Source organism: Simochromis diagramma, unplaced genomic scaffold, assembly GCF_900408965.1.
Source record: "Simochromis diagramma unplaced genomic scaffold, fSimDia1.1 OVJJ01000463.1, whole genome shotgun sequence".
Lineage (NCBI taxonomy): Eukaryota > Metazoa > Chordata > Actinopteri > Cichliformes > Cichlidae > Simochromis > Simochromis diagramma.
The window spans coordinates 2,923,132-2,941,201 of NW_024386941.1; the positions used below are offsets into that span (position 1 = coordinate 2,923,132).

An 18,070-nucleotide genomic window follows, 5' to 3' on the forward strand; every position below is an offset into this window, starting at 1 on the left:
TTGATTCACTAGTCCTTGGGTAAAAATTACCCCTCATAGTTTTGTACTCTCTCAGGTATCCTAATGATTTGATTCTGATTTAGATGCTGTTGTTTGGTTACAAAATGATACATCCATTTCTATATATGCACATTCATAGTGTTGTAGTTATTATTATTTATCACCGTTAAAGCCTGATGAATCTAGTAACATTATTATTTATTTCCACTGCAGGAAGTATGCCAACTGGCATTGATGAGATACGGCATGTTTACGTGGAGATGTCCTGTTTAGCGAGAGAAATGAGCTGTATGTCCTGACAGTATTTTAAATCTTGACTAAATGAAGTCATTGCAGCTGTCATCTTTTAACAGATCAACCTGTTTTATAACAAGCTGTTTCCTTGTAATCATTCAGCTTCTTTCAACCATTACATCTTAGCTGTCAGTCAAAGATACTAAGTTGCTTTATACATTTTTGCATCAAATATGCTTAAGACCAGTCTGCTTCTGATAGCTTGGCCTCAGCTCAGTTATAAAAAATGCAGTTATATATTGTGTTCTGAGCTCTGCTTGAATTGCAAAAAAAAAATCAGTGTGACAAACACGATCATAAGCAGAACTTTGTGTGACTCACTCTGTATTCCTGTGTGACTCTAAATGTTCATTGCAGGGCATGACAGATCTTTCTAGTTTTTCTCCAGGGTTTCTTTACCCTACACCAGGCCTACAGGGTCATGTTGCCAGGCTGCATACCCATCATCTCATACATAAGTAACTACAATTCTGTGCAAAAGTACACCTCATGTCTATATATTTTGTCTACTAAAGAGTCAGACTTCTTTGCTATATTTTTAAAGTGGTCTCGAGCAATTGTCTTCAAGCGCTTTCAAAGTTTTTCGCCCCTTTCCAATGATTGGATTTAAAATACACTGACCTGACCATTTTCATAGATTTATTGGCACTGACCTGTGAATCCTTGAAGGCACCTAACTCTAAGGATGAGACACTTTTGTGTCTACACATTATAGATAACTTAGCAAAAAATGAAATTTAAATCATATCTTTAGGCACTTTGTTACTAGTAGCCTGTCACAAAGAGAGCATCTTTCGTGACTGAGGGCCCTCGTCTGTGTGGTAACAACTGGGTTTTCAAAGCTCATTTTCAAGCATGTGGGAGAAGTCCCTAAGTGTAGGAACAAGAATGTTCTGAGGGTGAATGTGTCACTGCTGGAAACTGGACCGAATACCATTGGTCAGTTTCTCAAGCAGCCTTGACACATGAGACCCACATTCCATCTCTACAATTCCTTCCCTCCGTAACTGTGAAAGCATGCTGACCAGTGATCGTACCTTTAGACCAAACATCCTGAAGGTCTTGGTATCTCCTGATATGAGAAGTTGCCTGTCCATTAACTCTGCAATACGCTGAAGGGTCAGCTGTCCATACTGCTGGTTGAGGGCATCCATTGTGTTGGTATAAGGGAACCTAAAGTTGCTACAGGAGTCGGCAATAAGCAGCTTAAGGTGATCCAATAATATCTGGAAACTGAAGCGTTTTGTTGCATCTGCTGGGAGAATATTTTCCTGGGCCATCCTCAACCATGCAAACTCCACTGGATTTGGGTATACAAAATCTAGGATGGTAGGCATGGGGCCCTGTAGTACCCCCACTGGACTCTGATGGGGGACCCATGCTCCTCCCATGCAGGTAATGCATGGGATGACAGGATATGGCATTATTTTTGTGCCTCTATTCTGGGCGCACATTTAAAAAAAAATTGCAAGTGCAAATGTTGCATTTTGAGTAGAAAATTATTTTGAGCAAAGAAAAGCTTAATTTGAGCAAACAAAATTCATTTCTGCGTGCAAGAAATGTATTTCAGTGTTTGCTATTATCCATATACACACACAATAACAGCTCCTCTCGCTCAGTTGTTGCATTTGCTCTTGCTCAGATTTCTGCTCTGTGTGCTGACAGAAATCTGTGGACCTGCTCTCAGTGTGTTGCTCAACATCTCTGCACCCTACACGCTCAACTCTTTCTGTACACGTTATAAATGTGCCACAAAACCAACCATTCACAGACTTGGATGCGAAGATTCTGATTAGCTGTTTTGTTCTCCAATCAGCTCACTAGCTACTCTATTCCGGAAGCACTGTCCAAAATGTAGCCAAATCCAGTGGAGTGGTTTGCTTTAAGCTAGATTAAAACCAACAATGGGCTTAAAAATGATATATTTTAAAATAAATAACATACTAACCAAAAATAGGTTTAGCTACACTAATACATTTCTTGTACACAGCAGAATTTTGTTCACTCAAATTAAACTTTTCTTCGCTCAAAATTATTTTCTCCTCAAAATGCAACACTTGCATTTGCAAAATCTTTTTATGTGCACTCAGAATAGCGGCACAAAAATAATGCCATAACAGGAGCACTTTTTAACAAATACTGCATTTAAAATATTTATGTTGAACATTACAAACAGTGCTAATATAAATGCATTGCATTATTACAATGCCATTAAGCCGTATTACTGAGGCTCTAAAAAGTAGCTAAAATTTTATTTTGGAATTCTCTCTCAAGTTAATATGATTTGTACCTTTCCAGGTGTTAAAGGCACATTTAATGAAGTACTGAAAGGTACTGTTGCAGACATCAGCAGTGAGAATATGATTTACACCACAAACTAAGCTGATTTTTGGCAGGATAAATGGTTTAACTGACTACCAACCAACTACTAATTGCTTTGCTTTTCAATGTTCAAACTCACAGTATCTTTAATTTCAAATGGAGTTCCATATCCTGTTTCTCAGCAGAATATGTAATACTGTAATTGCCTGCTCTCCATTTGCAGATTGCTTTTTTTTTTTTTTTTTTTTTTTTTATGCAGCTGACAAGTCCCCAAGGACACATAATTATTTCTCAGTTTTGTTCAGTTCTTTCACAGTACTTTATCATGTAGGGTAAGAAACTCCCACCCTCCTTTGCAGATATCTGATTAAGTTCTTCTTGAGCTTTAAGATTATAGTCTTATGCATTTTAGTTTGAGCCATATATTTGCACAGGATTGGTTCCATAGTACCAGTAATTTTAGCTATTCCTTAGCTGTATCGTGCGGTTGCTTTGAAACGTGTGAAACGAGGATTAAATTTCAAGCAGAAAAATACACTAATTGTTTATGTTTTCTTGAGTTATATTAATAGTATCACAAAAGTAAAACGAATTGGAACAATACCATTAAAAAAGTGGACTGAATTCTTCAGAAATAAGCTGCAGACATTTATGGTGACAGCGATGACTAGTGACAGCCTCGACGTCTTTTTTCAGAGAGGATATTATTCTGAACCTCCACGGTCTCTTTGACTTTAAAGGAATCTGTTTCTCTCCTGTTCTGTTACACTTACCATTTTATTCAATTTGAGACTTTGATGACAGTAATCTTCAGAATATGCAGTGTGTCTGTGGTTCCTTTTAAGAACTGCATGTTTTCACCTAAGGCATCATAAGTGCCTTTTTAGTCAGTACATCAAATGGTGCTACGCAGCAGATGCTCCAAAAAAAAAAAAAAACAGACTGTATGAGAGGCAAATGGGAAAACAGACTTCTAGATTTAAATTGTAGAATAAAAAAAATGTTTAAAAAAAGAAATTAGAATCTTTATGGGTAATTTCACACCTTTTTAACAGGTACTGTGGTAGTGATTTTGAAAATGACTTTTATATTAGGTGGATATTGGGACTTTAACAGACAGATATTTAATCTTACACAAATCTCTTAGACCCTGTGGTTACAATTTTACTCAGAAATTAGATCAACTATATCATTTCTATGCATTTTTTAGACATTGTAAGGTGTTTTTTTCTGTTTATTTCACTCTCTGAGTTTTACGACACACCTGCTTTCTCCTTTATTTTTGCCCGTGTGCTATGCCTTGTTTGTAAGCACTAGTTTGCTCCAAATTATTCTATTCCTTGCAGAATGAAAACTGACTAGAGTTGTTTTGCTGCTGAGTTTTATACTATACACTACACTGGAGTACTTTTCTCTTTGTTATTTATTAAAAAGGTTAGTGCTTTCGTAATTTGTTCTTTCAATTTGGACATCGACTTGCTGCAACAAATATCCACTAAAACTGAATTTGTTGTTATTGTTGACAAATTTAACTTCAGTTTCAGTTAACATCCTGAACATAAATGATTTATCCTTAAACTGTGTTCCACATTTTTTTTTCCCCCAGATTTTGCAAGAGCTGTTGCAGCACGGCCTATATCATATGCAGCAGTATTACGAATGAAGCCAGACAGCTCTTCTTCAGTGCTCAACTCACGCGGCAGACCTCAACACTACAGCAGTGGGCTGGTGACTCCTGACTGGCCTGCTTTCTCCAGTCACCCCCTGTCAGCCCTGAGTCTGCATAGCTCTCAGGAGGACTATAGAAGCGAAGGTAAAACTAATGGAGCAGTCAAAATCTCAGTTTGTTTTCTCTCAAAAGTTTTTGATTTGTTAGAGTTTGCGTTCATACTTGCATATATACAACCAAATGTTTCAATAGGGATACATATATATAAAAAAAACAAAAGCTTATTAATGGGAGAATTTAGACAATTTTTTTGCTGCATAGAAGTCATCTCCCATTTTATCCATGGATACCTAATATTTGGGTCCCTTTTGACTTAATTTACACTTTATAGTATACATTGTTTAGCAAAGTAGGAAGAGAAAGCTGAGTATGTTTTTTCTTTTATGGCATAGTATGTCTTACTAGCTATCAATGTCAGCTTCTAACTCCTTATAAGTAGAGAGCGCCACTTTTTCATGCTATTTTCTGTTGTTAGTTCTGGATTACATTCTCAGTCGGGGTCAACTACTTTCAAGTCACCCTATACAGGAGTGAGACCTGAATTGTGAAGTTCAGATGACAGTGTTCTCACCCGCCAAAATGAGCCTAACCAAAAGGGAAGGCACTCCAGAGTTTGACTGAGCTCCTCCAAAAGTAATTGGTGTGAATGCACTCTGCTATGTCTGCACTCTGGCAAGAGTTTGCCATATTAGGTTAGACTTTATATGTTTCTCTATGTTTAGGTTTGGTCTGGAAATGAATTGTACCTATCCGTTATCACCGCATTCTCCGGGGAGACCAGGGTCATGCCCTTTGTAAAATTGAAGTGGGATCATTGCAATATTGTGCTCACTGTGCTTCTGCCAGCATAGAAAGAAATAATGGATAGCTATGTCAAAGACAAGATGTAATACCCCAAATGCACAATGGAAACACAATATCATAAATTTACATGGGTCACTTAGTGTCCTGATTTCAAGAATTAATAAGTCTTGAGGATCTAATGACACATTGATGCTTTGATGTGATTAATTACATCATGCTTATTGCATCTGGAAGGCTCATTAATGGAAATCTGAAGCAGTTTCTCTATTGTCAAACCGGATCAGTAGTTCCTAATAAAGTGAGTCATATTAGAAGCAGGCATAAAATTATAATATCTAACCTTTTTTTTTTTTCATTTTTTGTTTCCTTTGTTACCTTCTTTTCTGTTCCAGGCGCTTGTCTATTCCTTTCTGCCTATCTTTCTGCCTTTTTTACTTTCTGACAGCATTATCACTAGGTAGCCATAAAATGACTTACATCTATATAACCAAGGTGAAGGTAATGCCTCTCCACTGTCAGTGTTGACAGGACCATTATACCATTGCACCGGATTGATGTTCAGTGGATGAAATGGATGCCAACAAGTAATGTACCGTTGGTGGATTGAAGGGGGTATTGCGTTTTTTGACTCTATGACTGACAGATGGCCATGACACTCGAAGTTGAATGACACATATGCTTGTGTATGTGTTTGTATTTTCTACAGACAAACACATAAACAAATACAAATGCACTTAAAGAATGATATGTGTTTTTTTTCATCCAACTCTCAAGTGTTTTCAAATTATCACAAACATGTTGGTTGAACAGCTCTTCAGTATTGCTGTGAAGAAGTAATTGTCCCATTCCTGATTAGTAATTTGTTTGCATATTTGTCATACTTAAATGTTTCAGACACATCAAACAGATTCTCCTATTAGACTAAGATACAGAGTGTAAAAAAAAAAAAATATAGATTTTAATTGAAAATACCATTCATTAAGAAAAAAAGCTATCCAAATCTACCTGGCAAAAGTCATTGCCCCCTAAACCTAATAACTGGTTGTGCCACCATTGGCAGCAAACCTGCAATCAAGCATTTGGCTGTTAAGTTAATTGGGATTCCTAGATTGGCTGTAGGTGTAAATGTGAGCACGAGTAGCCATCTGTCTCATGTCTGTTTCTTTGTTAAACCTGTGATGCACTAGCAACCTATCCAGGAGGTTGTCTTTGGAGTGTGACTAGAAGCCTCAGAGGGAACCCACACAGACACAGAGAGAACATACAAACACACTGAAAGGCTCCAGCCAGATGGTGGATTCGAACACAGGACATTCTTCCTGTGAGACAACAGTGTTAACTACAGCATCACCATGCTGCCCCTAAATAAAAAATAAATGCATTTAAAAAGTGTTTAATCACAGTTAATTAATTATTTAACAAGCAGGGTAGTTACTTTTTCCCTTAGTAAGTTAAATCGGCAATTAAAAGATAAGATAACTTTTATTAGTCCCACATGTGGGAAATTTGTTATCTTACAGCAGAAAGTGGAGAGTACAAAGTTACAGTAGCAAAAACGTTTGAATAAGATAAGAGAATAAGAATAAGAATAAGATACTGTACTACAATAGAATAAAAATACTTTATACAACAGAATAAAATACAATGTTGTCAGAACAGAATTTTGTATTTACTCAGGTTGTCAGGTTTCTTTTCATATAAATTACATTAAATTGTGTCAAATAATTGAGGAAAAAATTGTCCTTGAAGCACAGATTCTTTCCCAGAAGCCTTGAAAATTGAGGGAAGTCTGGAGCCTGTTTATTTCTCCTTAATTGAGTATGTGGGTTGCACCCATGAAAAACTTCAGACAAATTGACATTCAACAAATGTATTAATTTAACAAGCAGGTACCTTGGTAGCATCTGGAACAACCATGCACAGCTGCAAAAGCCTGGCCTTTCATCCTCATGCTAGTGACCAGCATAGTACCACACTGCTGTGGGATGGCATCTCATTCTTCATCCAGCATTTGCAGCAAGTCAGCCAATGTGGTTGTGTGTTTCTGACATAAACAGCATGCGAAAGCTGATCCCACAAGTGTTCAGTAGGGTTAAGATCAGCACTGTAGGCAGGCCATTCCAACCTCTACACTCACAAGGGAGTCTGGAGGGAGTCCCTGATAAACCCTGCTCTGTGAGGACGAGTGTTGTCATGTTGGAGGATAGAGTTCAGTCTCAGACTGTGGAGATATGGGATTTCCACTTGTTGCAGATTCTCAAGTTGATCTCTCAGTGTCGGGATTGGCTCCAGTGATGACAAACGTTGCCAGTGAGGGATATGCTGCCCAACACCATCACACTGCACCCACCAAAATCCACCAGCTGCCAGTGTACCCTGTCTCTGACATCCCATATTATATGGAACTTGGCCTTCAAATTGGAGAGGGTACTAGGACACACTAAAATAATATTGCAACCTGGGTTTTGCAGAACATTAGCTTGAAGTTTCCCTGTCCAGATCTTTGGAGCAGATATCAGTCTATCAATCAATAATTCAATCATTCCATCAGAGTACCCTGCCTTCTTGTCACACTCCAAAGACAAACTCTTGAAATAAGTTGCTAGTGCATCACAGGGTTAACAAAGAGATAGCCAAGAGACAGACAGCCACTCGTGCTCACATGTAGACCTAAAACCAATTTAGAATGCTGTAGGAGGATAGAGTTCAGTCTCAGACTGTTAACAGTCATGCCTTAGACTGTGGGAGGAAACTGGAACGCTTGGAAAAAACCCAAACAATCACCAAAAGAACATTCAAACACCATATAGAAAAGTGCCAGTCATTCAGTGGTTCAAACCCTGAGGCAACTGTACATAGCACTGCCCCACCGTACCCATAGTAAAGTCAGTTAAATCCATATTATGTTTGCCTTTGAGCGCAAACAGAATGCATATGAATTTTTCCTGTGGCTGTCTGCACAATAATGCATTGTAAATAATATACTGTGTACCAGAATTACAGTGTTGCCAAGAAAGACAGTGATAGTCATTTATTGTTTAGGCTCCAGCATACTGGATTTAAAATTAAACACTAAGTGTGAAACTTAAGTGTTAATTTTCTGCTTTAATCTGAAGGTGTTTACATCCTCACTGATTGAACACTGTAGGAATTCTCTTCCTTGTTAAACATATTTCCCTCACTTAAGGAGATGAAACTTAATTTAAATATTCAATACTGCTGGATGTTATTATATATTATATATTATTATCAGATGTAATAATATATCATTCTTATAATAATATGATTTAGACTGATGAATTAGGTCCACATATTTGTATGCTGATTGACATCACAATAAAAATGGGTGCTGCTCAGCTCGATATTATCTAATATCACTTCCTGAGTTTAATTACGTTTTTTAGGTTGTCTGTCCCTATATTTTTCTGTTCCTGCAATATATAAATATAAATATCATATAAATTCCATGTGAATGTATATTATGATAAGTCAATTCTGGCATTTCCTGCACCTTTTAGCAACATATATTATATGTTATGACATGGACTCACCTGAAACTTGATTGAGTTTGAAATACAAATATTTTAATAATTTTCAGTGGCCCATTCCCTAAACTAAGCGGGACAGGTGCAGCACACTGATATTGCTGAGTTTATGTCTGAATGTGCAGACAGAGAGCCGTGTAAATAAGATGCAGAAAATGTAAAGACCTGATGGGCTTCTTTTATTTTTAGAACTAGTAACACTGCAAGGACTGACATCAGTTGCTTTATATGCACTGTAAGGTTTGCAACTTAATATTGATTCATTTTCCTCCAGTGATGAGGATATTACTTCAAAAGCTATTTATTTCCCTGTAGAACAATGAATTGCTGACAGTATGAAAGAGATTATATACAGCGCGGGAAGAAAAAACAACATGATTCCCATTTTGTCATTGGATTATTTCTAAATAGCGGCAAATACTCAAGATTGAGTCACTCGTATTGTTGCATTGCTGACATTATGTACCAGATCAAATGCAGTGTCAGCTAGTGATGAATGCCCTAACCGTGTATTAAAATGGGTTCTGGGGATAATTCTCTGATTGTTATTGCCATGTTTATCTTCCAAATGTTATCTCTCCAACTCTCACACACGATGATGCTCTGCTCTTAATGACAACGGTTAACTGAACTAAATCTATGGTTACAGTTGTGGCCACAAATGTGACAAATATTTTGGATGTCAGAGCCAAAACATGGAGACTGTAAAAAACAATCTTGAGAAAGTGGCTCACATCCAAACTGGGTGCTGCAAGAATTTCAGTTCAGTAGTAGAGAATTCAATTGAGGATTGTTATGTAAGATAACTAAATTATAAAAATTACATTTTACACTAGCAAAGTTGCCATTAACTGAATGTACTGATAGATTCTGAAACTGTTAGTGTTGTCAGGAAAAAAAAACATTTTTTTGTGACAAAATAAAGCAGTGTTACTTCTGTTATTTGTTTCTCTTTTCTCTCCTAAACCAATTAAAAAGTATCACATAAATAAACAGTATTGCAAAATATAGTATAAAAACCTTCCCTAAGGCCAACTAAAGCAAAATGCTCAGTGTAATTATGTCTGTTAACCAGTTGGTTGTTAAGCTGGCTGTACCACTGGCATTGCATGGAGCCACTGCAGGTTGGAAGTTCAATGATTATGAAGTTAACAAAAATAGCTGATATTATCATGCTTAGCTTTGAGTTTTTTAATGTCAATGAAAGGTAGGGAAGGTACATGTTAGTCTCTGACGAGGGCATGCTGCTGCTTAAACTACTGATTTAAACAGCAGCATGCATGACTTGCATATATATATATATATTTATATATATATATTTATTCAGCTACTATATTCTCCTGTGTCACATGCAAACTTCAAAGAAGCTCTGTTTACAGAGCTTAGAATATCCCTAAATTCATCATCTCACAGAAAAACAATTCTTTTGAAGAACACAAGATTCAGCTGTCTTTTGCAATGTCTGTAAATCTGATGTGTAATGCAACTAGGAAGCCTGCCGTACAAGGTGCATCACTTTTCTGTTACCAGCCGAATGAAACAAAGAGCACTCGGAAGAAACAACGCAACTGCAACAGGGACTGTCAAGCAGAAAACTCCAGGGCTGAATGATACTGAAATAAATAAAAAAATTACTGACATTTCGCTTCTGTCTATTATATATTTCTTTTTTTTAAAAAGGCAGGCTTTTTCCCCGGCTGACTTGAGAAGCTCTGTTTGATAATAATTAATTATTCTACAATCTTTGAGGTGATTTTTTTTTGGGGGGATGTGCACCAGTATAGAAAAACTGAAAAATATTTTTTGGGCGTAAAAACGATCAATTCGTATACTTTAATACTATACAATACACCGAACACTAGAGGAGACGCCCCTCTGAAGGCCCATCATTATTGCTCCCTTCCTCAGGAGTGAGACTATTTTCTCCAGCACCATGCTTGTCGCCGAAAGGTGGATGCTCATGGCAGAATGTGTAACCCCTCCTTAACAGGTCCCATTTTGTGGGAGGGAGGAGTTGCAATCTGTTCAGAGAAAAGCAGAAGACTGGCACATTGAGAGAGGATGTACCCATGTGCCCTGTCCTGCTTGCTGGCAAGAAGGCTGCAAGGACGCCTGCACAGTTTTGTTTGGCCTGCACCCCAAACTCAAATGTTGCCTTTTTGTTAGATGCTCATTTTGCAGTCTGCCGCTCAATAGGTAACAAACTGGGTGTTTTGTAAATTGATTTTAAAATATTTGCACCAAAGAACCCTTCAGTCGAAGTAAATCAACTTATATGTGTCATAACAATTTAGTTTTCCTTGTCTGACACATATCCTCTGATGTGATTATTGACACATTACTGTGTAAGTGCTAGAAGGACATTGAAAACATTATACCTCCAAAAAACATTGATGTCTGGGTAAGTTTTTTGTAACCTGTAGTTCAGTGGCGTTTACAACTAAAGTTTTCTCTGTACTGTTGTAAAACAATCGTGTCTTGTATATATTGGTATAGCAAATTGGTTGACGGTTTCATCTTAGCTCTTTCATTAAAATCTATTTAATGAGGTCACACTGTAGGTACCTCTGGACTCCTAACAACCCATGTGTCCCCCATGTATGCTGCACGCTTTCAACTAAAAGAACAAAAGTATGACAGTTTTCCCTTTGAACTGCGCACATGCATTTGATGACAGTTGTGCTCTGTGCCTTAAAATGAAAGATCAAAAGTGTTCAAAATGTCATATTTCTTTGCTTTTGGGATATCCTATGAGTTAGGAAGTCAGTGATGTGGTAACGCATGGCTGGTAATTTTCTAGTGCGCAGTATGCATTTATAAGTTTATTTACCTACTGCTTACTAATAACAGAGGCTAAAATAATGATCTAAGATAGATTTTTAACTTGAGGTCACAAAAGTAACAGAGTAGTAAATGCCTCTAAACAATGTGCAGTTATTAATTTGGTGTAAGAAATAAAGATACAAGATAACTGATGTCAATAAAAAATAAACAGAATATAAAATGAACTGTGGAACAATGGTCAGAATTCCCATTGTTCCAGCTTCAAGTCTTCTTCCTAGAAGACTTGAAGCTTGTATAGCTGCAAAGGGCGGGCTGATATTAAACCCTATGGATTAATAACGGGATGTCACTCAAGTTCATATGCATATTAAGGCAGACAAGCAAATACTATTTTCAATACAGCGTATTTGAAATGAGCTTGTGTTCCCATTTAAACGCAATGGTCTGTCTTATTACATTTGTTTGTATATAGCAATTGATTAATACCATATTAAAGCACTTATATTAGAGTTACATACAGTAAATAATTTTGCTGAATATCAGATAAGGTCCTTTTAGTGTGTGTGTGTTGTTGTTGTTGTTGTTTTTTTATTTTTTTAATGTATTCTTGTGCTTGCCAAGAGTGTTATTTTAAAAAAGAAAGAAAGAAATAGAGGCCTGGTATCCACCATAGCAAAGAAGGTGAACACTGCAGAAAGATTGACAGAAAAAATAATGCTTGTGTTATAATATTCCCTCCAACAAATAAAAAAAATGCCTGTTTTCTGCTCAGTGGCAGCATCTTTAAATTATTCTGTAAAAGGACAGAAACAAATCTGTAAGAAGAGAAGATGGATAACAATACCGTACTAATGTTATCAGTCCCCTAACATGGTTGTTTACCATTTGATACCTTTGTTTAGCAAACTGTATGTGCTTGGATATCAAGTGCAAAGCCCAAAGAGATAGAAGATGTACACTCCCAAGCCAGGGCAACAAAAATACTTTAGTAAATAGCAAAGTCAGGACCATCACTTGTCTTTCGTTAATCACTCGCCCATTTAGTCAAACAGTAGTGTGTCCAAAAACGTCTAAAAGAAATGGGATAAAAGCTTAATGGATAATCTTAAAGGTTTAACTTATATCATCATTCATTTTTAACATAAGAAACCTAAAAGATTACCCTGAGGAAAGGATCACTTCTAACTTCAAAAGCTGTTATAGCTCTTGGAAGGACAATGCTTTTCAGGCGTTCTTGCTCAAAATTCAGTTTAGAGTGCCATTTTGAGGATTACTCAGTTCTTTGTAATGTTAGAACTAACAGATTAGTTATAAAATATATCGCCCAATCTGGAATGCACTAATTAGCCACAATATGAAAAAACAGACAGGTGAAGGGAATATTTTGTCCATAGTGCAGTGATCTTCCCTCAGGTCCTCACATATATCTGTTACTTTGACATGGACTAACCACTGGCAGCAACCTCCCTCAGCAGGAAAATGTAACCTGATGGCTTAAGAATCACAACAAGGAGTCCATCAACCTAGCCTCCAAGCTCTCTAGATCCCAATCTTGGTGACCATCAAAAATGCACCAAAGCAAGTCCAATCCACAGCGCCCCATCTTGTAACCTAAAGTCCCCAAATCCCACTGTGCACCCCAGACTTGTCATGTCCTTGCCCTGACTTGTCAGAGCTGTTTTTACAGAATAAAAGTGATACACACAATATTAAGCAGGTGGTTTTAATGTTGTGAAAAATTGCAAATTTCCTACTGTTTCATGCACAAATCAAATTCCAGAGTTCATAGAAAGCCCCCTGGCACTCTGTTATGATAATTATAATCATCTTTTCTCCATCTCTTCTTTTGTTGTAGAAAGTGAAGAGTTTGGGCCTGTTTTTATCCAGGAGCCAGATGATGTTATTTTTCCTTTGGATTCTGATGAAAAGAAAGTGGTGATGCACTGTGAGGCACGGGGGAATCCACCACCCACATACAGGTGTGGCATTTGTTTGTCTGTGTGCTAATTGAAATTTCAGCTTTAACTCTAAATTAGTTGGTCATTCATCACAAATATAACAAAAACCTTATTCCTCTTATGTTTTTCAGTTGGTACATCAATGGGACGCAGGTAGATTCAGAGGCAGATTACCGCTACACATTCATCGACGGAAACTTAATTATTTCCAATGCAAGTGAGATCACTGACTATGGAAAGTACCAGTGCAAAGCAGAGAACAGCATTGGGATTGTCCTCAGTCGAGATGCTTTATTACAGTTTGCATGTGAGTATGATTTCTCTGCTTTATTACACCAACTTTCTACCTAGTAAAGTTCAGATAACCGCACTGTAAGTCAGTATTTATTAAAACAAATGGAAACTGCATTTCATTTTTGACAAACTAAGAACTTCTATGAAGCAAATACTTAGCTTTAAGCCCTTTTGTCTCTCTGAGTCAAAATAGCCCTGTTTGGTTCTAGGGATAAATAAACACTATGCTTTGTTTTGTTTTGTTGCTGAATATAGTTCCCACAAGCTCCATCTGATACTGCTAAAGGGGTATATGCACTCGAGTGCAAGTGTTAAATGAGACCAAACTGCACGTTTCTTCCCACAGTATAATAAATATCAGAGGGTAAGGCAACAGCACACATGGAATCACCAGGGACACTATCCTTTAGTCAAAATGCATTGTTGGGGTGCTCTACAGTTTCCTCAGGGGCAATGACCATAATACTCTTACCAGTAGTTTACCATTCTCAGTCACTGAGTTGTTGCTAGAAAGAAAGGTACACAGTCTCATCCAGTGTTATGGAGCTTTAGAGTTCCTACAGAATTACTTAAGAGGCATCACTAGATTGGCCTGCAGCTGTGTAGCAGGCAAAATGGATGAACTTCTCTATAAAAACACAGCATTTCTTGACGCCCAGAGAACCAAGTGCTTTCTTTACTTTTGGTTGCATCCATTCACAAAGTTTCATATATATCAATATGATCCAAGTGAATAAAAATCAAAAGAGGACCAGTCCTAATTTAAGTGTAAGGCAGATTGCTTGGCAGGCTGGAATGCCCAGATGGTAAAGCACAGGCTTCAAAAAAGTTGTGCCTGTTTGTGAGGAACGCAAGATGTACTGCAACATGTACCCTCATCTGTGTTCTCAAACATATCCAGATCTTTTTCTCCTCCTTTTTAAACTTAAGGGTCATGTACAAATTTATGCTTGAGTTTTTTACTTCTAAAAAAAACAAACTAATCTACAACCAATTTATCAGGTTGCATTATCTATACCTAATATTAGCATTATTTTACTGCTATGCTCTTATTATCCCATTTAAGCACCTAGTGTATTTATAAGTCTAAGCCCAAAGCATAAAGATGTTGAACATGGCAAACATGGGAAAATATAGAAGGTGTTTCCTTTGTGAACTTCCTTAGGTTTCACAGTGGAGGACCCTGACAGCTAATGCTGTTGACTATCTCAAAGTAGTTCTCATATCCGAGGCTATGGGTATAAGAATAGATACATGTGAGTGAAAATTTAAAAGGTAAACATGAACCTTCATCCTCTATATTCAGGGAATCCAGTGGCTATGTTATACTACTGTGGGTATTTTGCTGGCGTTCTCATGATCCACTCGGTTCCTCTTGGAGGAACTGATGATTTTAAATTAATACAAAGTTGAACAAAGTTTCAGTTGGAACTGAAACTTTGTTCAACTAATTACCATACTTCCCATACTAACACACTCTGTTAATTCATTTAGGTTTTTTTCCCCCTTTTAGGGTATTTGTTTTTACTTAGAAGATGGTTAGTAGTGTGCTTCTGAAGTTTTAGGCCTTACACAACAACTTCAGACAGCACTGAATGACAGCAAATGTCTGTAATCCCCAGTAAGATTAAGTAGAGTACCAAATAAAACTGTAGAGTCCACCATTGTTTCGATAAATTTAAACTGTCTGGGCCTGACTCTGTATCAACCATCATATTTAAAGAGGCACATTTGTTGTATTTCAGCATTGTGTTTTAAAGAATCAGTTTTCTGTTTTGCAATGGACTCTTTATGTATAGCTTTTTTAGTTTTGTGTAAATACTTTTTAAGTTTCATTTCTATTGATCTAAAATCAGTAAAGATGCATTTTTGGGGCAACCTCCAGAGCATATGATTTGTTTTGAAGCAAATAAGGGTTTGTGAGATTTGCAAATCATTCCATTTTTATTCACACAGCATTCCAACTTTTTTTGGAACTGGGGTTGTGGATCATATTTTGGTCACTCTTTGTTTACTGTTGCAGTTCTTCAAGTGTATGCATTTTGCTTTGGTAATCATCTTGAAAAGCATGTGGTTTGAGCAGATAGTGAGGTTAGGGATATGTTGTGTTGATTGGCAGGTGTGTCAGGTGAGATGATGGCCAACTGTCACACATCAACTTCATCCAAACAGCCTTTCCACAAAATTGGATTTTCTAGTTTCAATAACAGGCAGGTCATCATGTTGTTACTATAGATATATATATAGATATATAGATATAGATATATCTATATAGATATATATAGATATAAAATTCAATGAGTTTTATTCAATCATTTTTTTTTCTAATCACATAATTTTCATGCAACAGTTTCCTTGCAAGGTTGCTGATATACAGAACACACTGCAAGTACTGCTGTTTGATACAATCCTTACACATAGTTCATTATGCTAAACTGTTATACCTGAGAGCAATAAAAAATATGTATGCACAGAAAACAAAATTCATATGATTTGTTATGATGTGATTAAAAAAATAAGCTCTAATAAGAGAAACTTTCTAAAAAATTTCAAAGATTGTGTGCTATGTTTAACAGCTGCCTTGTTGTTTCCTTAATAATGATATTTAACATGGGATTTGTGTGACTGAAGCTGCCTTTGCTAAACCATGAGCAGAAATAGTAGTCCAATCATTTCTTCTCTTCACTAGATTCATTCCAGGGTTTTTTCTACCATGTAAAATAACACATCTGTGTGACTGTTTCTTTTGCTTCGTGCAGTACAAATATTCAGCAGCGTGAATGTGCAGTAGGCTACATTTCTTTAAAGTGCAACCCTTCAAAAGGCTAGCCACAGAAACAAAGAAAGGTGCCCTGCAGCACACATTTAAATGCAGAACCTTCCTTCGCTCTTTCAGCATATCAAATGGTGGGTATTTATCACTCAGCATGAAGCTCAACTTTTCCTTCCCTTTTCATGTTAGCACTGCACATTTTTATGCAGTAGCACAGTGGTTGATTGCTTTACCTGGTTCAGATTCATATGGGTACTTCTTTTCCATGTAAACTGAACGTTTTAATGGAGTAATTGATGCTTTATTGAACTAGAAATCAGTGTTCAAGCTATGTGACTTGTGGAATGCATTACACGCATATTAAACAGCATATAGAAACCTGGCTTCTTGTAACTTTGACTTTAGATTGGAACATGATTACCCCAGTTAGATTGTAGAATTTAAAGCACAGCGCTGTAAATACTAAAGTCCTGCACCTGGTCTGAAAGAAGCCTCCAACTTCTATATAGTACCTGCAGCAGGTTGAGTTTGATTCACGCCTACTTAAAATACTAAAGGTTAATGGGCTTGATATTGTTTTGCACAAAAACTTAATAAGTACTATCAGAGAACATCTTGAAAGCCTCATCATAATATCATCATAATAAACATTCACAGCCCTTGTGTGTGTGTCAGTTCACCTAAATGTTTTTGCTACTTTATATGACTCAGGAAACTTTTGTTCTCTATTTCACACATTACAGTAATGTGTGAATTGTAATGGATAGTAAGTCAGATGAGCTATTGCATCTCTGGTTATGTTATATAATAGTAATAATAATTAATATTATTATTGGTTTAAATTTATTTTAAATAAATACATTTTTTTAACTTATTGGACTGAATCAATTTGAGTAGGCTGTCGGTGTCCCTCATTTATGGTGGTGGCTCTATGTTAATGCACTGTATTCATTTATCTCGCTATAGATAGCGGCCATACTGATCACAGCCCTGCTTCACTGAGTCATGAGAGAGTAAAGAGTGGACAAGGCAGAGTGCATGGGGAAAGGTTGAGTCAAGGCTCTATATATTCTATCCACTGGTCGTGTACTCTGTTCGAAAGATGTTTCAGTAGGATGCTTTTTTTCTCTTTGTTTTGAAATTCTGAGCTACTGAACTCACACTTGGGCTGCTTTTCAGCCGTGACTTTGAAGGCAGCAGGCAGAAAGGAGGCGTCTGATCTTTCTCTCCGAAGAGTCCTTCTCCCCCTCTCTCTTTTTGCGGACGTGAGGCTGGCCAAGGCTCAAGTCACTCCAAGCTGTACAGTAGTAATGAAATTATCAGGATGCTTTAAATCAAGCACTGGAAGAGCCACACACACCACTCTGATATGTTCTACATTATCAGATGTAAAGCTCATTGATTGAATTGATTCATACTGACCTTGAAACAACGGATTTACATTAAGCACCTGTTCCTTTGCTTGCTGCAGATTTCATCACTGACTTGGATTTTAAACATTTATATGGACATATGTTGACTTGTAATTTTTCTGGAAGCTTTAATGGCCATGTTTTTTTTTTGTTTT

The 18,070-nt window shown here is 36.9% G+C and overlaps 1 protein-coding gene across 4 annotated transcripts in view; it reads left to right on the forward strand.

Moving 5' to 3' along the window:
* The window catches only part of cntn5 (contactin 5), a 119,002-nt gene that overhangs the window by 47,121 nt on the left and 53,811 nt on the right, over window positions 1-18,070 (forward strand). For all 4 annotated transcript variants that reach the window (XM_040037625.1, XM_040037626.1, XM_040037627.1 and 1 more), the window contains exons 3-5: window positions 4,223-4,429; window positions 13,334-13,457; window positions 13,568-13,743. In XM_040037625.1, coding sequence (XP_039893559.1) covers window positions 4,223-4,429; window positions 13,334-13,457; window positions 13,568-13,743 — 507 coding nt within the window. The remainder of the gene's footprint in view (window positions 1-4,222; window positions 4,430-13,333; window positions 13,458-13,567; window positions 13,744-18,070) is intronic.